The sequence below is a fragment of the Cyprinus carpio genome, chromosome B9 (assembly GCF_018340385.1).
Source record: "Cyprinus carpio isolate SPL01 chromosome B9, ASM1834038v1, whole genome shotgun sequence".
NCBI lineage: Eukaryota > Metazoa > Chordata > Actinopteri > Cypriniformes > Cyprinidae > Cyprinus > Cyprinus carpio.
The window spans coordinates 8491314-8514491 of NC_056605.1; the positions used below are offsets into that span (position 1 = coordinate 8491314).

General features: G+C 38.2%; 3 protein-coding genes across 9 annotated transcripts in view; 1 reads left to right on the plus strand and 2 right to left on the minus strand.

Moving 5' to 3' along the window:
* Window positions 1-523: 523 nt before the first annotated feature.
* On the minus strand, window positions 524-10622 carry LOC109069423 (ATP-dependent (S)-NAD(P)H-hydrate dehydratase). Of its 7 annotated transcripts, none has more exons than XM_019086062.2 (12): window positions 10426-10622; window positions 10195-10323; window positions 8286-8735; window positions 6838-6976; window positions 6390-6435; window positions 5138-5226; window positions 4825-4933; window positions 4048-4098; window positions 3663-3767; window positions 1533-1653; window positions 1322-1442; window positions 524-1238 (listed from the first exon to the last, which is right to left on the minus strand). In XM_019086062.2, the coding sequence occupies exons 1-12, from the start codon at window positions 10451-10453 to the stop codon at window positions 1088-1090; spliced, it is 1539 nt and encodes a 512-aa protein (XP_018941607.1). In that variant the 5' UTR covers window positions 10454-10622; the 3' UTR covers window positions 524-1087. The 7 variants fall into 7 exon arrangements, with proteins under 7 accessions (XP_018941607.1, XP_042586813.1, XP_018941608.1 ...); XM_042730879.1 differs by adding an exon at window positions 9986-10088 and having other exon boundaries at window positions 10195-10619; XM_019086063.2 differs by lacking the exon at window positions 8286-8735.
* A 443-nt stretch (window positions 10623-11065) lies between these two features.
* Window positions 11066-16566, plus strand: LOC109069426 (ras-related protein Rab-20-like). The gene is made up of 2 exons (XM_019086065.2): window positions 11066-11549; window positions 15624-16566. The coding sequence occupies exons 1-2, from the start codon at window positions 11360-11362 to the stop codon at window positions 16169-16171; spliced, it is 738 nt and encodes a 245-aa protein (XP_018941610.1). The 5' UTR covers window positions 11066-11359; the 3' UTR covers window positions 16172-16566.
* A 1350-nt stretch (window positions 16567-17916) lies between these two features.
* The window catches only part of LOC109069404 (collagen alpha-2(IV) chain-like), a 73519-nt gene continuing 68257 nt past the window's right edge, over window positions 17917-23178 (minus strand). Inside the window, 9 exon segments of the mRNA XM_042730902.1 lie at window positions 17917-19817; window positions 19894-20180; window positions 20843-21034; window positions 21243-21359; window positions 21456-21602; window positions 21955-22053; window positions 22264-22425; window positions 22712-22828; window positions 22933-23058. Coding sequence (XP_042586836.1) covers window positions 19563-19817; window positions 19894-20180; window positions 20843-21034; window positions 21243-21359; window positions 21456-21602; window positions 21955-22053; window positions 22264-22425; window positions 22712-22828; window positions 22933-23058 — 1502 coding nt within the window. The 3' untranslated portion in view covers window positions 17917-19562.

Genomic DNA, 23178 nt, shown 5'->3' on the forward strand with positions numbered 1-23178 from the left:
AGAAACCAGAGGATGGAGTCACGCATGCGCATAAGCACGGGTGAAGAACGTGCGCAGTTACAAAATAAAAACGTCAGAAGAGGAAGTACACATATTATACCCGATTCTATGCAACATGGTTATGATATTATCCCATTTTGGTGGAAAAAAGGGTGACTACTTCTCTTATTAGCTCTGGGATGTTTAACTATTATTAGTGTTGGGCAGTAACTAGTTACTAGTAACACATTTCAGTAATAATATTACTTTTCCTGGTTACTAGTTGTGCAACTACTTGTTAATATAATGCAAGTACTAATATTACAGTTAAAAAAAAAAAACTGTCACAATCGCTAATGATTCAAAATTCAATCATTAAAATAAAATTCATACAGCAGTTGGAAATACAGCTATTAGTTGTGTAACTACTTATAAAATTTAATTCATAATATTACAGTAACAATCCAATTTTTAAAGTAACAAATATGTAAATTTAGTAACAAAATATTTACACAGAGTGAATAATACAAAACAGAAACAGTTATAAGTAAAATGTTGATGTTAGTTTAATACGTAGGATAGCAAACTATCTAAAAATGACAGCCACTTTCAATTATTTGTCATGTGTCCCACACACTAAATAGGGATTGTGAGTTACTGACAGAAAATAAGGTGTTAAACAGCTTAATGTAAGGAGAACATCCACTATAAAGGTAGAGCATTTGTTTGAATACTTGAAAGTGAACATTTTCAAGCAGACCGATAAATAAATTGCAGCTAGTAGTAAGACAGCAATTCATTCATAAAGGGACAGTGTTATCTCTTGTGTGGGCTACCAGATACAAATCCAAACACTCGCAAACATAACACACACATCTAAAGACATAGATGTCAAAAAAACGAAAGTAAGACGTTTATAGAGGTCCACCACACACATGGAAGTGGAAAGGTGGGTGAAACTGTATTGCAGAACTACAAAGAGGCACTTCAAAATAAAAAGGAAAAAAGGTGCTCAACAATGTACTTCACTTTTATTTAATGAGTAGCATTGTGACACAGACCTTTAGTCTTAATAATGACCATGAAAAAGAATGGATACACGTGTAGTTTAGCTTTCAAACAACTTCTTGAAAGCACTGCTTATCTCCTGGATCATGTCAGAGGTGCTGGTAGATCTGCTGTGTTTGTGGAAGGCCTGGCGATTACACTGCCTTGTCAGATACGTAGCACCGAATGCAGCCACCAGCGAAGGATTCATGCTGGGAAAAGGGAACATTTATTTTTAAATTGAAAGTGATGTGCAATGACACATTAAATAACTATTGATAATGGAGCCACTTACCCTTTAACTGCATCTGGAGGTGAGCTGAAGGCCCAGTGGGCGAAGACTCCTAAGGAACCGGAGAGCAGATCTCCCTGTCCTCCACAACGCCGCCCACTGCCCTCTTGACTACAGGTCAGCACTGAGAGCAGGAAGACAAGCAACGTGTTAGAGACAGAAACCGGTGCACTGGAACCTTCTGAAGTCTGAACGTTTGAAGAACATCACTAACTGTTCTTTCCATCAGTAATAATGTCCTCCTCCCCCTTCAAAACCAAGGTGAGGTGACCCATGGCGATGCTGAGCTGCTGAGCACTTCTCTTGTGGTCCGTGCTGTCCAGAGGTTCATGATGCTGAAATCAAAGTTTGATTTAGCATGTATACTGCAATTGTATGTATTAGGTGTCTGTAAAGTTTTTTTTAACTGTTTATTTATTTATTTTTACTTTTTTTAAATGGCAAAACAAGGAATTTGTGGTTCTCAACTTTTTTTGACCCCGAGTTTTTTGTCCAAGCCAATATTCAAAATCCCTCTTATCTAAACTGAATGTTGGGGGGGGGTTTCAATTAAAGTTGCAAATTTCCAGAAATTGAAATAAACTGGATTTCAAGTTCATTTCCAGTTCATGGAAATAAACTGGAAATGGCAAAATTACAGATTAGGGAACTAATCTAACATGTAGTTAAAAAAAAAAAAAAAAAGCAGCATAGCCTTGGATTTAAACAACCAGATTTAATGCAAATTCAGTTGAATTTCTACCCTGCACATTCCTCACATGCACAGATAATTTATAGGATCTGCACACTACAGCAGGACTACTGAAGTCAAAACTACTGCATTTGAGCAGTCAAGTAAGTTTTGATGATAGTACTAGGGTAGATATATTTGATCTATTAAAGTTTAACTAACAAATTCTAAATCAGAATGTTTATACAGCAGCTAGCCTGCCAGAAAATGAGATATGCCAGTTTTCTGTCCCAAATCGTGTACATATGCAAAAAAAAAAAAGTGATCAAGAGCATTCCACTAAATATGCCTAAATTCGTATAATTTTTAACTTCTTCGTAATGACTTTATGTAATTTCAGTGATTATCTCCATTAATGAGAGTGGATTATTTAATGTAAATGTGTCTATCGAAATGAAAATAGATTTTAAAATCGTTGTTTACTTCATTACTTTTCTCACTTCAGGAAAGAGTGCGTATGCATGGAGGAAGACCCCTGGAAAGTATGAAAAGCATCATCAGAATACTTCATCTGCCATCAGTGATTCAACCGTAACGTTATGAATGACGAGAATACTTTTGTACACAAAGAAAACAAAAATAACGACTTTATTCAACAATTCCTCTCCTCTGTGTCGCTCCAAATCCTTGACACTGTTATTTACTTGTCAGTCTATGGGACAGTCTCAAGCCTTCTGGTTTACATCCAAAATATCTTAAATTGTGTTCCAAAGATGAACAAAGCTTTTATGGATTTAGAACGACATGGGGGTATCCCTTTAAAGGCTTTTTTTTTTCTTTTTTCTGTTTGTATATTATACAGTTTGTAAGATTATTCTCTTTAATTCCTGGAAATTCCAAATTGGAAAATTTCCAAAATTCCCCAGCTTAACTTTCCATGGAAATCAGAAATTTTCAACCCCTTTGCAACTCTAATTTTAAGATTTATTTGGGGCTCTCTGGACATTTGCTGAGGCCCCCTAGTGGCCACCGGTCCTAGGGCTGGACAATATATCGAACGATATGATCATGCGCATCTCGTCAGTAAAGCCGGTTCCATGATTAGCGGTAAATCCCCATCACCTGCTTTCAAACGGAGCTGCAGTTAATACACAGAGCCGTAGTTTACTGACAAGCTACGCTATATCGAGTTCATTACTGAAGATGAATCGCCTTTGATAATGAACTCGATATAGCGTAGCTTCTACTCGAGGTGATAAGCACCCTCAGCTTAAACTGTTATAACAACACATCTTTAGAAACGCTGTTGTGTAAAAGTAATGACTTGCAAAACGTATAATCCCTTGAGTGCATATTGTTATTCTTGTTAAGGTGGTGCTTAGGAGCTGTTCCTTAGGTTCATTACATCTGCACTTTACCAAAGCACCTTCACTAGTTTCAGAAGCACCTCTGTTATCCGATTCTGGAACCAGGCATGCAGTGAAAGCAATGTTGTAAAAACCAAGGCTCAGTTTATACATGGTAATAACATCTATGTCAGGTGATAGCCAGGTATAGCCTGATAAGATGAGATGAACGTCAATACCAGATGTAAAAAGAGCCTTAGATATTACATACAAAAGGAACCTGCTCAGCTACATAGACATAGAGGATATTACTACATTCAAAACTCACCATTGCCTCATACAGACGGGTAAACTCCATAAAGTTGGGTGTGAGGATTCCTCTCTGATATCCTTGAATGACTGAGGGTTCTTTTGCGACTAACCAAAGCCCATCCTGTAATGTGCAATGCATACATACACAAAGTGAGTATTTTATCCAGCAAATCCCTAGCCTGCTAATTCAGAAAAACATTGCTGTTGGCTCAAGATCATGCTTTCACATCATTTCAGACATTATGCAACACATCACTAATACCATAATATATAAAAAGCCATTTCTGAGCTCTGACCCAGTTCTCCTTCTGTACACTACATCTATTGGCTGTTGCCAGCATGCTCAGTATGAAAGCATATTGATCAGCATCATCAAAAGTGTCAGTGAAAACAGTACTCACAGCATCAATGATGATTGGTATTCCTCTGAGTTTTGACCTCTCAATAATCTCCTAAAACAAAACATATGCCAAACGTTAATTAATTTAAACCCACAGAAACAGAGATGTGAAAATACACAATATTGCTGAGCTCTTTAGAAATACATTTGACAAAAAATGTCTTAATTTATACTAAGAGTAAAAAATGTGGACACACCTACTTCTTTTCCACATTTTAGAAAAACAGATGTCAATAAAACTGTAAAATAACAAACTGAGACATGACAAATGTTGTGCAGTGATCAACTTCAATGTGAACGACATTACAAAATTATTATAAAGGTCTACAAAACTTCTCAACAAATGATTTAAGTATTTAAACAAGCCTCTAGAACAAGAGGTTTATCAAAGTTTGTGGCTGGTACTATGAAAAGGTAATCAGATAGAAATAACCTTTTTAAAAAGAAAAGATATTAATGCTATTTGTGTTTCATATTGGTCTGGTTCCACAGACAGGGCTTAGACTAAGCCAGGATTAGGCCATAGTTCAATTAGGACATTTTAGTAATTTTTTATTAACATGCCTTAGAAAAAACATTTCTGGTGTGCATCTTGAGACAAAACAAAGACACTGATATATTTTAAGATCAGTCAGTGCAAGTTCATACCAACACTTTAGTCTTGGATTGGCTTAAGCCCTGGGACTAAGTTTAAGCCTTGTCTGTGAAACTGGGGGATTGTTAACTAAATTTCCACACAAAAGTCATAAGAAGTTTTTTATGGTATCATTTCTCTTGCCTTAGCGTTCTTCAGAAGCATATCCTCCCTCCCGAGACCTGGTCCCACAACCAGACTGTGAAGCCGGGGCAGCCATTTCTCGATCTCCTCCACAGCATTGGGACTGTCTCTGGAGAAACAGCACCATCACGCTCAAATCTCTCTCGACATGACTATAAACCAAACGTGATTCAGCTGGTAAAAAGCATTGAATCAAATATCCCTGGAGATCCATAAAAAATTACTAGTCAGAAACTCTTCTGTTGGCCACCAGAGATATTTCATAAAATTCACTTGCTATCAAGGATTATGTCTAATAAGAGTTCCTGCTTACAGCACTGGATGGACAATGAGTTCAGGACTGTAGGACTTGATGACTGGAGCAGCATCTTTGGTGCAGAACACATGAGACAGATCGGCTCCCTGGAAAACAGGCAGGATGACTAGAAGGTAATCGACTGACATAGCTGCTAAATATTTCAGCATTTGAGCATATTTCAGCTCCCATTTTGCCAGCTCAAAAGGTCAATGCACATTGGTTTATTTATTTTATTTATTTTTTTTTTTCAATTTTAAACAGATGTCTGTTAAAATTTTGAGCTCTGTAATAATGTTTTTGGCTGCATTTATTTGATGAAAAATACAACATAAACAGTTTTATTGTGAAATATCAATACAATTTAGTTCACCCAAAAATGAAAATTCTGTCATTGATTGTTCACACTCATGTCGTTCTAAACCCGTAAGACCTTCGTTCATCTTCAGAACACAAATTAAGATATTTTTGATGGAATCCGAGAGCTCTCTGACCCTCTGAAGACAGCAACGCAACTGTAATGTTCCCAGGTCCAGAAACGTAGTAAGGACATCGGTAAAACAGTCCATGTGACATCAGTGGCTCAAATTTTGCAAAGATACTTTTTGTACACAAAGTAAACAAAAATAACGACTTTATTCAACAACTCTTCTCTCACGAGTTACTGTCTTCAGCCATTTCGGAGAGTATTCCACCGCATACGCACACTTTATGTTATTTTTGTTTTCTTTGTGCACAAAAGGTATTCTCGTAGCTTCGCAAAACTAAAGTTGAGCCACTGAAGTCACATGGACTATTTTACTGTCGCCATTTCTGGACCTGCGAACACTGCATATCAGTGGTTGCTGTCTACGGAGGGTCAGAGAGCTCTCAGATTCCATCAAAAATATCTTATTTTGTTTTCTGAAGATGAACGAAGGTCTTACGGGTGAAGAATAACATGAGTAATTAATGACAAAATTTTAATTTTGGGGTGAACTAACAATTTCTCCAATCTTCAGTGTCACATGATCCTTCAGAAATCATTTTAATATGTTGATGTGGTGCTCAAGAATCATTTCTTATTATTACCAATGCTAAACACATAATATCAATGCTGCATAATATATTTGTGGATACATTTTTTGTTCAGAATCTTTGTTAAATACGAGTCAAAATCCACTTATGGATCATTAAGAAAATTCACTCTGTGTATGTCACTACAGTATGAAAAGACAAAATGCAGATGAGAAAGAAAAAACTGGACTGAATTTTTTAACAGAATACTTACTACTTTTAAAGCCGAGATAGCTGCAAAGAAAGGTGCTCCTGTGTACCTAACAAGAACAGTGCAAAACTGTAAGTTTCACCAAGCAAATTCACATACAGACAGAATAAACAGTAACACCTTATAAAACACTGTTGTGGCAGAGCATGCCTTGATGCTATGTGGTTGAAAGTGAAAAAGTGAGCAATTTAGGTTCAAAACCTAATTAATAATAGCTCAGAAAAAGAGGAAATATATGAAAAATGCCCTTAAACTGTAAAGTAGCTAGAATTTTTTTATTACACATGTTAGCACATAGTAGTTAAGGCTACCTAATATAAAGTCTTATCATTTCCCCCAAATATCTTTTTTAAGAAGGTTTAATCTGATTAGTCGGCCATGCATGTGCAGAACCCACTGAAGCTTCACCACAGCTGCTTACAACCCTGAGAAAGATCTGTGCAGCACTTACTCTTGACATCCTCCAATGATTCCAATGCGTCCGTCCTGACCCTTGTGTTTTTTGGACGTAAGTGGAGGAATTGTGTTTCTTACGAGAGGAATGACATTGTCCACTGCTGCCGTTCCCAGAGAGAAAGAACGCTCTATGACTGAGACAAGAATATAGTAACAATAATTAAATTCATCACAAACCAGAGCAACTTACTTCAGTTCCTCACATTGGGATTAGACTAGTAATTTTAAAAGGTTTGTACTTTGTTTAAAAAAAAAAAAAAAAGCAGTTTCAACCAAAATGAAAATTGTGTCATCATTTTCACATAATTTACTCTTTTCCATCCAACTGGTCAGAGCTAGAACGTCTGTGGAGCTCCATAAGGCCCAAAACCATCATAACAGAACGATAAGCCCATACAACTTGTGCTCTATATCTGAGTCTTCTGAAGCCATTTGAGATTGAAATTCAGGCATTTATTCACCAAAAATCTGTCTCTTTGCTGTAGCTCTGAATTCTCACTTCCCATTTTACAGAATCTTTTATTCTATATCTATTTTGAAGTCTGAACGTGAACACAAACTGTATTTCAGTGCTTAAGCACTAGGGAGGATTATCAGTGAATAATGACTACAATATTAGTTTATTCCACATAAAGCTGTAATATTGCTTTGTATAGTAGTACTTTGTATAGTATAGTCTTTATATAGCATCGTCATTGAATGGAAAATAGATCAGTGTACATTGAGTTCATTCCCTTTTTAGTGTAATATTAAGAGGAGAAAAAGTAGAAAACAATGCTTTTCATTTATAATTGATTTTTCATTGTGACGCGGTCGAATATACATAAATACCTTGAATATTTGGGTAATATTAGGTCAAAGCATTTCTTAGTCCAGCTGTTTGATGAGAGAAAGAGACAAAATGTAGTTGCAATTAACACTTTAAAAATCTGCACAACTACAGCAGTGTGTGATTATAATTCTGTTGATGGCACAGGCTCATCATTGGTTGACCACTCAGTGAAAAGTGGGCATGTCATGCCTGGACACATACTGAAATCTAATAATCAAGCTGTTTTCTGCTTTAAGTATTTAATAATAATCTTTCCTGCAGCTCTAACAGTAGAGTGTGGTGCTAGGCTAGCAATGTCAAGCTCCTGGGTTTGATTCTCCGAGATTCCAAAGCGCTTGTAAAAATTTAAAGGTGTCCTTCAAATGTAAACGTAAAATGTAAATCAAAAAAACGAAGGAACCCAATGTACAAGGACCAAAATACCTACTTTGAAAATTCTTTCAAATCTCTCTGTGTTCCACCAAAATAATGACAACAATAATAACAACACCAGAATTTACATATTTTGGAGAACTGTTCTTTTTCATGGGACTTTAGCAGTAAAACATTGTATTTATCGCCACTTTACGACTGTGTAACAAATGGTAATTCAAAATAAATGGCAACTCTACATGAACATTGAGCGTCACCCTCTTCCATGAGCAGACCTGGGCCAGCTGGCTGGCTGTGGCTGGCAAACTCGGTCAAGGCATGGTTACGATTCCCAAAAGGTGGGCGCGTGAGGGGTACGGCGGGGTTAGTCTGAGGGATACAAGAAGGCTGCGCAGTGGCCTGCTGTGCAGGAGAGGGTGCGCGAATGCCAGCGAAAATCTGGCCCAGCATCTGTAGCATCTGCAGCTCTCTGGAATGTTCCTCCTCCCTGCGTTTATCCTCGGACTGAAGACGCTGCTCCTCGAGCCTGTAGAAGTTGTCTTCCGCCTCCATGCTCTGCTCCAGGAACTTCTCCATCAGCTTCTCCAGCGACATGTTGGCGAAGCGCTTCTTGCTTCTCCGTGGCCTGCTGGACGAGGTCGCCGGCGGGCTGTTCTTCGTCAGGCTGCTCTGCTTGGTTGGAAACGAACCTTTGAGAGAAGAACACACGAATATTAACACGCACACACACACACATACGGGAAACCAGACCGAGTAGGCTACAGATGGCAGATCGGTGCTTTCTGACGGATCAGAATAAGTTGACATACTCATGCCTCCCACTGTCACCGGAATGGGGCAGGATGGGTACTCAGTTTTGACCGGATGCTCCATAAAGGAGCATTCACCGCTGCCATCCATGTGAGCCTCTTGCAAGAGTTCAGTGCTCTCAGCATCTTCATCCATCGTTTCATCTCCCCCAACAGCGACACTATCAATATCCTGCCTCTCTAATAAGGATCTATTGCTCAATATCCTCTCCATCTCGTCGTAGAACTTGCACATCTTGTGGTACTGCCCATTTTTCCTGGATCCCTCCTTCGCTTGGAAATACTGCCTCTTTAAGCTCTTAACCCGTATTCTGCACTGGTCTGGTGTCCTATCGAAGCCCAGCTCGCACAGACGGTTCGCGACGTCTCGGTAAACGTGGCTGTTCCTAAAGTTTCCGTCCAGCGCCGTCTGCACGTCGTGCTCACCCCAGATATTCAGCAGCGCTCTGGTCTCCATGTCCGACCACAGGAAACCGCGCGTTGCATTCACTAACATGATGGTCGAAGCAATCCGAGTCGGTTTCGCATCGATCACGCGGCGGCGGGATATCTAGGCCTCGCTTCGACGACGCTTCATGCGGTTTCCGAGCGCATAGCGACAAAGGCCTCGCCGAATCGCCGAGATTAACCGAGCAGACCAGCTTTATGCAAAGCTGCTTAGAACTTCGCCAGTGTTTACCGCGCCAACAACAGAGAGAACGTCACCGCGATGTTGTGTACTACGTCATTACAACCATGCGCTTCACGGCGCGGCGACGAAAACCGTCAAAGAGCTTCGAGAATATCTCCAAGAATACATTTAGGAAGCAACTGCTTCACTTTATAAGCTCAGCTCATCGTGCTCAGTGTTTGCAAATGCGAGTTACGCTTGAGAGTTTGAGTAAAATCACAAAACTGATACATAAATCACAGAACACTGTGCGGTCCGTAACTTCCAGTGCGAGAGCATGCGATACAGTTTAATACTGACGATACGCTGTTTGGATCTTAAATGAATAAAACCCTATATAAGATGCATAATGATGTCAAATAAATACATTTGAAATGTACCCCAATCATACTGGATCACACAAACGACAAGAGTTCACACAGAATGTTACGCTTATACTTTAATTACATTAAAAACGCACCCCGTTAAAGAAGTTTGGAAGAATCTGGACCCCGCTGTGTGTGTATCATGTGGCACTCAACCCTGCATTAACATGCATTCACCTTTATCACACAGCAACACTGCTGCAAGTGCAATGACAACAGTTATCACTCCGAGAAGAGAACAGTTATATATATATGCATTCCGTTCTTCTGAAGCTACTGATAGTTTGATAAACTCCGATCTTACCGAGTGCCAGACTCAGTGGCCGTTCAGAGAAAATGAAGGTAGCACGTTTGAGAAGATTCATCAAGTTCAGGGTAAACAAACAGTGTTCGGGAGGAGAGTGGGAGCTGTGCAGCTTTGTGCGGGGATTGGCTGCAGTATCCAGTCAGATAACAGGAACAAAACAAAAAAAAGTTCAAGATTTATTCTGATAATAGATCTGTGTTACTCGACTTCACTCGATCAGACACAAACCGTGGATCTGTCCTCCCTCTAAAATCATCAGACTTCCGCTGACGCTCTGCTTTGTCGCTTATGCGTGATGACATAAGCACAATTCAGTCCAAATCTGACATAAAATAAACCCAGGACAATGCTATTCACTGTAGCGAAGACTGGTTACAATGCTATTTTAAAAAGGCTAAACAGTGATGTTTATTTAGCTCCGCCTTTACTGTTTACTTCCTGTGACGTTGGCACACAAGTTGAATTTGCCCCGCCCACCACCGTTTGATAAGAATCCCGATTCATTTCTGCGAGTCGGTTCTTTTGAACAGTTCACCTCAAAGAACAGGTTACAAAAGTGATTCAGTGATTTCTTAGTCATCACGTCATTACATGATCTCTGGCATCCCAACGTACTCCTAAATGTTCAAATAAACCTTTTAAAGTGCAAGTTTTACTAATAAGCATATTTATTGTATTCTCCCGTGTCCCAGTTGCAGTCATCATGCAACTGATAAATATATAAACAAAGTCATAACTGTAATAGCTACAATTCAAACAATAATACAATTAATTTAAAAAAACGACGCTCTATTAGTTTTTGCCTCGGAGTGATTCAGTTCTTGATCGAATCTTTCAGAACGGGTTTTGTTCTAACAATTCATAAAAAAGATTTGACTCAAAATAATGATTCAGTGACGAATCGGACAGGACTGCTGTTAAACTTCTGTAGTTAGAAATCGGCGTCGTTACCAACTACATTTGGGAAGAGTTAACGTTACTACTGAATTATCTAACACACGCGAATGGGGTTTATTTCGACAAACTTTTATAGGAGCTCGTCAGCCTGGAGGTAATGAGATCATGCATTTAAAGCGCGGACACCGATGCGTTAGCTGGATTGTTTATATGGCGAGTTTACCTGTAAGAGTAGAGTCTGCGTGAGTGGCATGTGTTTGGAGACATGTCTCAAGCCTCAAGGACCAAGAAACCCGACGTGAAAATCGTCATTCTGGGGGACATGAACGTGGGAAAGACTTCTCTGCTCCACAGATACACGGAGAGGAAATTTAAGGACACTATAAGCACGGTCGGAGGGGCGTTCTTCCTCAAACAGTGGGGACCCTACAACATTTCTATATGGGACACTGCAGGTGAGCTACTTTTACACTTTATTTACCAAAACAGACCACAAAATACAACAACAGGTTATTACAGTGAGTTTTGCAAAAGCTGTATGTAAAAAGAATATCAAGTCAGCTGATCTTATAACTAAATCAACAATGTTACAGGATTATAATTCTGTTTGTGTGTTTCCTAAATTCTCTGCTTCATATTTGTTGGTATTTGTTTTATTCTGATTCATGGTTAAGAACTGCTTTCTCACAGTGATTCTATTTTATTTTGTGAATGTCAGCACTTTTTGTTCCTTATTCAGATTGGATATTTAAGAACTGAAGTTCACAGAACTCGACCTAATTCAAAATATGCAGAATTTTTAAATATATATTTAAAAATGTCATATGGATACAGTGAGTTGTATTTAATCTGCACGTCACCTTCCTTTTATGTAAACGAGTAAACCTGAAGATAAATGCTTTTGGTCAATGTTTGAAAACTTCACCCATTAAAGGCAATTATTTAACAAGCCTTTTGGACTCTTGAATAATAATAGCACAAAGTCAGATGACACAGGAATTAGCAGTGTATATATTATAGATAGGTAGAAATATATTATATTATCTATGTATGTATATATGTATCTATCTAGCTATCTATGTAATGTAAAAAGGATGTCCTTTCTCAGTCATTTCCTGTGAAATGTTATTCCGTTCAGATGACAGATGACCTCATGCAGAGCTGTTTGCTCTCTTTACAGGCAAAAAGTCACATGCTTGTGTGCAAGTCAAATGAGTGTGTGTTGAATCTCTCTGTGTGTGTGTGTGTGTGTGTGTGTGAAACTGAAGGTTTACTGGTCACTCACACAGTTGTACTAATACACATGCCTTTTTGCCAATACACATAATACACTTGGCTTTTTGCTTTGAAATCTCAAATTAATTTTATAATGTTAGAATATTGTTAACATTTATAGTGTTATTAATCTTTCAAGATGAACATTTTCTGGACTGATGAAATGTAGGTTTACTTGATTATGCAGTATGTATTTTTTAGCAAAATAATAATGTATGTGTAAATATCATGTATGTGTCAAATATGATACTTAAAGCTTTTGAGGAACATTTATTCAAATCTCTCGATCATACATTATGTTTTGTTCCAAACAATCCAAACTGCAGAGCTTTGAGCTAAAACTAAGCATTAAACGAAGACATATTATTGGGAGATATAGAGTGACAAGTGATATCTATAGTGTAAGTAGTCTGTTATCAGTGTTGGGGAAAATACATTTTAAAAGTAATGCATTACAATATTGCTTTACTCCATAAAAAAGTAACTAATTTAATTACTTAGTTACTTATTTTTTATGGAAAGCAATGCATTACGTTACTTTTGCGTTACTTTTTGTCACCTGGGCTTGACTTGATTATTTATTTTTAATAACAGAAATTCCAAAAGTTCTATTTTGGGTGACTGTAGAGGCCCTTTCAGAACAAGAGTGAAATGAGTAAGTCTCAGGCTGAAGAAGATGCCTGTGCCTCTTCACCTCACTCCCAGTTTCTCTCAACACGGGGACAGGAAAGGTGTCAGTGAATAAATAGGAAAGCAAAGTAACTTGCGTTACTTATTTGAAAAAGTAACTCCGATATTTTCTTGTTAATTTAAAAGTAATGTGTTTTTTTTACTATTTACTTGATAAAAGTAATCTGATTACATAACTCACGTTACTTGTAATGCATTACCCCCAACACTGTCTGTTATACTGTTATATATACAATCAGAATCAGTATTACTTTATAGCCATATAAATAATAACTTGTGCACCAAAATGCATATTTTTGTTCAGTGGGCCCCTGAATAAAAATAATGTATTTTTCAGGATTTTTCTGGCTTTCTTGTCAGGCTTTAGACAATGTGCAAATTCTCTGTATGTAAAATAACTTCATGTTTGAATTCTTCAGAAAGATCTGCAGAGCAGCAGGTGCTACATGAACTTTAACCCATTTTATTCTTATCATTATTCCACCTTATTAACTTACTAAACATTACTTACTCCCTATTAACTATCTACCCATAGCTCAGACAGTACAGCATGCTGCTAGCAACGCAAGTTTATGGGTTTGAATCGCAGGGAATTCATGAAAGATAAAATGTATGCCTTGTATATGTTATAATACCTTTGGATAAATGCATCTGAGAAATGTATTTATCTTTCTGACGTTGCAAAGTCTCAAACAAACCACTTTTTAGTTTCACTGGGGAAGGAGTTTTGAGTTGCTAAAGCAATTTTTTTTAAATTTATGTACAATGAAGATTTCAATGCCAGTGGGTAATGTAAACTGAATTCCTTAATTTGATTACTTAATCTTTTTTTGATTATATGCAAGTACTGTAAAATTAAAATGAGCCTTTATAAGTGCATGAGGCACAAATGAAGAGAGCTTTGTTTCTCTCTCACCCTTCAGACACAGACAGCAGAAGCCAAGTTAGTTGAAGACCACTACATATTTCTACAACAATGAACTCTTGTATTTCTGCTATTACAGCTCTCAGTATCATGACCAACAACCTTTGGCTTTCTTTTTAAAGGAGAAAGTGAAAGAAGTGAACTCTTTATTTCGTTTATTAAGTAGATATGGCCTCTCAGAACTATTCAGGTTACTTGTGTTGAATTGTATTGAGTGAATCACCATCAGCAGGGCTGTAACAAGTACAGTAAAATTGAACTTTTCTCACTGAAGTAACCTTAACACACAAAATACCGTACAGCAGGTTTTGTCCATGTTTAATGATATTTACTTGGCAAGTCTCAAATGCACACCAAGTTTAGTCAAACTGAAACTAATATCCTGAAAACTGTTACTCTTTGTGTGGGTGTGTGTGTGTGTGTGGTGGCCAAAATGGTCAGAACACTTGGCATATTTTAGAGATTTCAGTCGTTTTTGTTGAATTGGCCATTACAATACCCATAAAACAAACTATTGCCGGAACTACCTGCGAAGGAAGGAATGTACTGGAATGCAGAAAATAATGGACTGAGCCCCTCAAAGTCCGGATCTCAACCCCATCGAGCAAATTTGGGGCAAGTTGGAAAATAAACTGGACAAATCTATTGTACATTCAAAGGAAAGCCTTTGGCTTGAGTTACAGAAGGTGTGGGATAACATTAGTGTTGAAGTTCTCAGAACATATATTGAGACTATTCCAGAGAGATGTGCTGTAATTGCTGCAAAAGATGGACATACCAAATATTAAAGTTAAAAGTGCATAAAAACAGTACGACTCACTTCATCTGATATTTGTTGTGCTCATAGCAACCGTCTGTGTGTTTAATGAACATATTGAAATGGTCAGTGTTTTCAGATTTGTCAGGTGTTCTAACAATTTTGGCCACCACTGTATATGGGAACAAATCATGTAGAAATGTCATATTTTATTGGAAAATGAAACATTTTATCAAACTTTGATGCGTTAATCTTTTAAACAAGAGAAGATGAGAGAAGTTAAAAAAACCTGTCAGTTTCATCAAGTGAAGAACAAATTAGGTATGTTATCATCGTTGACGGACAACATGTTGAAGCCGCTCAGGCCACCGTTTTCGTCTCTTTCTCTGAAAGCAATGATGTAGACTAAACATCCGGTAGTGTGGATTTTCAAAGAAATGCGTGTACTCCCTGGACCTCAGCAGGCTTCTCATAAATACTAGCATGTTATTACGGATGTTTTTTTTTGACAGACATTGATGTTGCATTCATGTTAAATTGTTGTGGATTTGAAAACAGATGGATTGTAAGGAAATAATAATAAGTTATTTTTTAGCTGGCAAGTATTCAGTGAAGTGATTGATGCCCCGTGAGTGAATGTAGATGTTTATAGTTCTAATATTCCAACTGACAACCAGCCTAAGTTTTTGACAGACATGATAGCATGCATAAGGGCTGAACTGTTTAAAAAAAAAAAAAAAATGTTTTTGTATGATTTTGTCTTAGAAAAGTAATGTAGAAGCATTCAGTTTAAACAGAGCTCAAATAAAGTAAAAATTTTCCATTTTCCAAATCTACACTGAAATGCAGTACTACGTCACTTGTGTTTTCTGTTGTGTTCAGGTCGAGAGCAGTTTCATGGCCTGGGCTCCATGTACTGCCGTGGCGCAGCTGCAGTCATCCTCACCTATGATGTTACCAACTGGCAGAGCCTAGCTGAGCTGGAAAACCGCTTCCTGTCCCTGACCGACACTGCCAACACTGACTGCATATTTGCCATTGTGGGTAACAAAGCGGACCTTACCGACGCTCTCGCTCAAGAGCCAGACACAGAGAGTGAGCGAAGAGACGAACCCCAGCCTGCGGTCACATGTCCAACTCCTCCCGCCACTCCGCTTCAGCACAAACAGGTCAGCAGAGAGGACGCCATGGCCCTGTACGGCCGCGTGCTGCGCTACAAAGGCCTGGAGGAGAAGGCCTGTCTGCCCGCAGAGAGGATGTGCTTTGAGACAAGCGCTAAAACGGGTTACAATGTGGACGCTTTGTTTGAAACCCTCTTTGAACTGGTTCTGCCCTCCATCCTGAAGAAAAGGAGCGAGGGAGAGAGCGCCACTGTGGACCTGGAGATGCCAATGGTGGCAAAAAGGACTAAAGCAGGATGTTGTGCCTAGAGCTGGACAAACATAGGAGACGTGAGAATTGTTATCAATCCGTGCCAAAGGAGGAATAGATCAAAATCATAGCTAAAACTAGAATTCATGTGAACTACTGCTATGTACATATGTTTTTTGTTTTTTTTCCTCCAGAGCAGTATTAAAAACTTTTGGGAGGAATTAGAAGATAGAAGCACTTGATAATCATGCAGAATAGTTGATTTTTTTCTGTTTTAATTTTGTACAATTTTTTTTCTTTGCATTAATGGAATGAAATAGATGTATCTCTGATTTTTTCCGTTTTTTAATTGTATCTGGTGTCCTTTATATTTTGTGGAAATCACATGAATATTTTCTGATACTGCCTCACTTTATTCTAATTTGAGAAAAATAAAAATTCCTAAAGTTTGTAATAAGTGGGTTAGTCTGTGTGGTTGGCGTGCAGTAGCTTTATTAAGTGCACTACCGTTTAAGTTTTGGGATTCGTTACATTTTTTTTTAACATCTTGTAAGTAGTCTCTTATGCAATTTAAAATAACCGTTTTCTGTTTTAAAATATTTAAAGGGGTAGTTCACCCCAAAATGGAAATTCTGTCATTAATTACTCACCCTCATGTCGTTCCAAAACCGTAAGACCTTTGTTAATCTTCAGAACACAAATGAATATATTTTTGATGAAATCTGAGAGCTCTCTGACCCTCCATAGACAGAAAGGATATTACCACGATCAATGCACAGAAATGTAACAAAGAGATCGGTAAAATAGTCCATGTGACCTCAGGGGATTTTACGAAACTACAAGAATACTTTTTGTGCGCAAAGAAAATAATAACATAATTTACTCAGCAATTCTTCTCCCCGAGTTACCTGCTTTATCTCCTGCCATTTTGGAGAGTACCCCAGAACGTCATCAACGTAATCAGCGTTGTTTATGTTCAGTAGACAGCGAGCGCTTGCTGAACGTAAAGAATGCTCATTACGTTGATTACATTCTGGGGTACTCTGACGTCCTCGCTACATTTCTGTGAGTTCATCGTGTTAATCTCGTTGCTGTCTATGGAGGGTCAGACAGCTCTCAGATTCCATCAAAAATATCTTAATTTGTGTTCAGAAGATGAACGATGGTCTTACGGGTTTAGAACGACATGAGGACGAGTAATTAATGACAGAACTTTCATTTTTGGGTGAACTAACCCTTTAAAGGTAATTTATTCCTGTGAGATCAAAGCTGATTTTTTTAGCATCATTATTCCAGTCTTCAGTGTCACATGATCCTTCAGATATAATTCATTTTTATGCTTATACTTAAATATGCTAATATGTTTATTATTGCTGCGTTTTTGTGAAAACTGATTTATTTATTTTTTTCACTTTAAAAAAACAATTTATTTAAAATAGAAATCTTTCGGAACATTATAAATGTCTTTACTGTCACATTTGAATTATTGCTTCATTGATGAGTAAAAGTATTAATTTCTGAAAGAAAGAAAGGCTGCACCCCAACTTTTGAATAGTGTGTATGAGTTCATACTTCATTTTCTACAAGGTAGATATTGTTCATATATCATTAAAATGAGAAATGACACAAATGTGACAAACAAAAAGGATATATTGTTCATTTATTCAATACTACATTTCAAAATCAATGTCTTCAAATATTCCACATAATTACATTTAAAGTACATTTGATAAAAAAAGAAAAAAAAGCAGTGACTCGTTTTCAATGCAAAAAGTGTTTTGAATTATAATCTTTTTTGGTTCTCTTTAATTGTGTCAAAGACAGGTAAGTGGTTTATGGGCTTCAGGACAATAATACTTGTGTAATTTGCACTGGAAATGGGCAAAGTTGCTCAAAGTCCAAAATAGCTTAGGTGACCCACATTTGGTTTAGCCATTGTTTCTAGACTTCGTTTACAGAAGATACAGCCTGCTTGAGCATGTGAAATAGGGACAAAGAATAAACTCGAGTCTTCTAATGACCTGAACATGTGTCCTGTAAACCTCAGAGAAAATCAGTGCAATTGGTGTAACCAAGAGAGAGTTCATCTCAAACAAACAAGAACCCAGAGCCTCCTGACTGGACAAAACTCTAGTTAAAAGCTTCAAGTCTCAAGAGTTAATGACCTTTATGAAACAAAATACCCAATGAACAGCCTTACTCTTTGTCTCCATGGAATAAATAGTGTCAGGTGACAACATTACACAATACGTGGCTAATACTTGATTCTAAGCTGTTCAGATATAGCACATCAAAAAACAAACACAAAACAAAAATAATGTACACGCAGCAGAAGATTGTGTTAGTGTAAGTCTGGTGAGATTATATTTGTATAATAGTTAAAATATTAACAGAAAGCACTGTATTTAAAGTAGCCATACAGTTAAGCATTGTGTCATTGATCCTGATAGATGTCATGGCTGTTCTATAGGGATGGGAATCGTTGCAATTAAACGATTCTGATTCAGTATTTTGACTCAGTGGTTCTTTTAACGATTCTTTTAGTAATTTTTAAAGAAGAGAGAATGGACAATGATTGGAAAACAGTTCTTATTGCAATCACTATCCTCAGAAATCTTGTGGTGAAATGATGTTCCTTTCAGAACAAGATTCTGTTTTGCAGTCTTTGTAAATCTTTGTTATATTTATTAAACCAATAGTCCTGCTACAAATTACATTTATGAGACACACATTTATGAGGTGTGTCATGCTCCACATCTGCAAAGCATCGTGCATGTGTGTGTTTGTATTTAATCACATGAAATAATAGAAAGTTGATTTATATGCACAGATGTCAGAAAACTAGATTAACACTGATCAGCTTGGCATATTTTATTATGGTGAATGCAGACTATCCAGAATCATTAACAGAACTGAATCACGAAGTGCAGAAACCACTCCCAAAAAGTTTAGTGTAAATAGATACGGCCTTTAAAAAAGAAAAAAAAAAACACTAGAGCTTGTTTAAATAAGAACCGGTTCTTGATTCCCAACCCCCTTCATTCACAAAGTGCTACTCATAACACAGAAGGGTGGAGAAGTGCATAAGCATGGGCTTCTTTGGTTCAGCTGTATGTTTTTGGTAATATCAATAATGATAATGCTGAGGTAATAAGTTAGAGATTAAGCACCATTTCATATATATAAGTAAATAGCTACACTTTCATGCATCTCTGGATTTTTGCTTCTCATTATGCACATGTACATATCTTCAGTCATAAGGCACACAGTAGTGTTGAAGAGGGAATCTGAGGGCATCATATGTGATACATTAAAGACATGAAGTAATTTCAGAAGCCTAACTTGGGACGTTGCCATCCGGTTGACATTTGGAATGAAGTATTGGCATGGCTCGTTCTGATGGTGTTAATTACAATACTGCTTGGCTGCAATAGTGTCAAAGGTTACAGCTCACAGGTTCTTCATACACACTTGGCAGCGGCTGATGCGTGCCAAGAGCTGACCGGCTTTCAGTGTCTCAGAGGAAGGGGAACTCTGGAAAGTCTGCTCGATAGATGTCAACCAGAAACTCTGCTTGTTGGCAAAGTAGTGGCATGTACCCTTGGCCCCGTTACACTCGATGAAGGGAGTGGTGCGGAAATCTTCCAGACAAGAGCCTGGAGACACCAGAGACTGACCACCACCTTCATCTCCAGCTGCCGTGTGCTGTGAGAGAGAGACAGAATGAGTTAGAGGACTGCTTAAAAGATGGAGGTGTAACATTTTAGAAATGAAGTCTCACCATAAGGAAGGAGTAGCCAATCCAGAGACTTCTCCAGCCTGCTGGGCACTGTGGGATTGTTATATCTTGACTGTGTATGGCGATGGCCACAGATGGAGCTTCACACACGGCGCAGCGGCTGATGTATGGTTTTATTTCGGCCTCCTCCACGGGCATCATGGGAATTGGTGCGGTGGTGGACAGCCAATAGGATTTGTCATTGCGGCTGGCATAGTAGCACACGTCTCCAGGATTGCAGTACAGGAAAGGCATGGTGTTAAATCGGGGGAGACATGACCCGGCTAGACCTGAATGACAAAACAGAGACCTGTTAGACCTTTCAGAGAAGCACAAAGTACAGTTACTGGTTTAAATAGAATTATTTTTAAAATAATATTTAGCAGCACAACTGTTTTCAACATTGATGATACATACAGTTTCTGAGTCACTTGCAAAAAGGGAAGTGTGAAAGCGAACCACATTAAACCAAAAAAATTAACATTGTATTTGGTCCGGACCAAAGCAAGTGAACTAGCGGACTTTCCTGGTGTGAATACACCCTTAGTTTGTGTTTGTTTGAAATTAAGTTTGTGTTCATACTAAAACAGTACTGGTGTTTTTATATGTCATATGATAGATAAGCATTATGTATTTGGTGTTACATCTTGTTTCATAGATAGGAAGGAGTTTTGGAAAATGTAACTGAAAAGTAAAAACAGTATTGTGATTTCTTTTTCCTAATGACAAATTAATGTGATTCCATTACAAGTAATGAGTATCTGTAATGGGTTACTTCTGGTGAGTAACTTTTGCAACACTGTAGACAACACATGTGCAATTTCATAAGCTACACTGAACAGTGTTATGAAATTCAAGATTTAGATTCTGGATGTAAATTTATGCAAATAATGGTGGTGTCAGACATGCAATAACTTGTGATTGATTTGATTACTTTGCCAGCTTCACTTACCAAGATCTTGGTTGTGGGCCTTCTCCTGTCCCTCAAAGTACAGAAGACTGTAACCGTCCCATAACTTGGACATGCCCACAGGGCACATGGGGATCTGCTCAGACTGACTGTGCTTCACCAGCAGGTAGCCAACATTGACACTGCGGCCAGGCATTCCGATAGGACCAGGTAAACCAGGACCCCCTCGCGTCCCTACCAATTGAGATTCATTAACTTGTGAGCAAAGAAACCTATTTACATGCCAGCCACCAAAATGACATTTACATTGCCAGTTGCCATAATGACTTCAAAATGAAAGGCACACATTTCATTGGTGACCATTCATCTAGAAATCCTTAATCCACTAATCTAGCCCAGAATCCCATAATCCTCTTCCCTTATACACAAACACACCATTTACCTTCTTCCCCTTGTAGACCAGGGTGGCCTATTTGTCCATGTTCTCCACGGAAGCCTGGATTTCCTGGTATTCCAGGGACACCTGGCATGCCTTTTTCACCCTTTGGACCCAAAATCCCTGTAAACAGTTACAAAACCATTTACACAATTATTCTGGAGCACAGCAATATTCATGGATATATTTGTTTAAAACTGAGGCTTTTAATTCTCCTACCTGGATCACCAGGAGGTCCAGCAGGGCCTAGGTTTCCACTTCGTCCCTGTGGTCCTTGAATACCCATTGGGCCAGGTGGTCCTCTCTCACCTGGTAGTTTCTGTGGAACTGGTGGAAGTCCTTTAGCACCAGGTGAGCCAGGAAAACCTGAAGCAACAAGGTAGAGAGAACTGATGAAGTGCAAAATGATTTTGGACTGTTCAACAAATGTTTCTGACATCATATCTGATCTGAATGAATAAGAAATGTTAAATGTTCAATATACAATCTAGATCCAGATCCCATTGCAGCCAATACATTTACATCTACTGGTCAAGCACTGTCACTCTTTAAAAAATGCAGGACAGAAAAAAATTAAATATATGAATGAAAAAGAGTTATTTTTCCATATTAAGCTGGGATAGGAAATTACACAATTACACACCCTTTAGATTTTAAATATAAAGATATGTTGTATTTGGGATTAAAAGGGTTATGCCAAGCAATCATTTCAACTCACCTGGGGGTCCAGTATCTCCTTTAGGTCCAACAGGGCCCCTATTGCCTTCAAAACCACGGCTTCCTGGGAATCCCATCATTCCTGGGTCTCCATTTTCACCTAAATGAAACAAAGCATTCTTACATCATTACAATTATTTTTCAGTTAAGGGTCATACTGGAAGAAAGTGAACAATCTAAACGTTGCTCATCTAATATGTTTTTCACGTGAGAAGGTGAGAAAGTGCATGGTGTAATTGTCTTGACATAATGACTACTGGTCTCCCGTTTTGATTTCACCAATGCAATAAAATCATATTTCATAATCTACCTTTTCTTCCTGACACTCCAGGTTCCCCTGATGGTCCTTTTTGTCCCGCGTCCCCCTGGACTCCCTTTTTTCCAGTCAATCCAAAATCACCTGAATTTCCTTTCTGTCCTTTTGCTCCAAATGGAGAAGGTTCACCTGGGATCCCTCTGGGACCAGGGAAACCTAAATGATAACAGCAACGGGTTTCAGACAAGATGGAACATTCTCAGAATTATTTTTCAAGAAATATTGTAGATTCAGAAATAAGCTATTTCTTGTGAGGCAAAGAGACACTATATAATTACTTTAGTCACTTACAGAACACATTCAGCCTGCTAAATGTTATTTCAAATGGTTGTTAATAATTGAGAGCCAAAATCAACTTAAGTATTCCATTTCCTCCTCCTTATACTGTCTCTAGTACTCATTGCTAGTGTTTATTGTAAATATATAGGAACGAGCCCTTCACCTGGAAGTCCTTGTGGGCCTGGAAAGCCATAGTCGCCTTGGACTCCTTTTATATCAGAGATTCCTTGTTCGCCCTGAGGGCCCGGTACACCAGGATGCCCAGATTCACCCTTATTACCTGTAACCAAAGCAGTGCCAGTTTAGAACTGATGCATAGCTGCATCAAACAAACAATGCACAAAACTCCAGTTTCAGAATATGAGATTTGGCATTTTGAGCTACCTGGATCTCCAATGAAACCCTTGAATCCCCGCTCTCCGGGGACACCAGGCTCTGTGCTGGGGATGCCGGTCTCTCCTCTCTCTCCTTTTGCTCCTGGCTCACCAGAAGGACCCAAGCTGTCAGAACCTCAGGGGACAAAACATACCAAAGCCGTCATTACATACCAACATATCAAAGATGTAATTTCTGCATAAACATGATATAATAACAATAATAACAACAACAAACTTTTCTAAAATGAAAGTC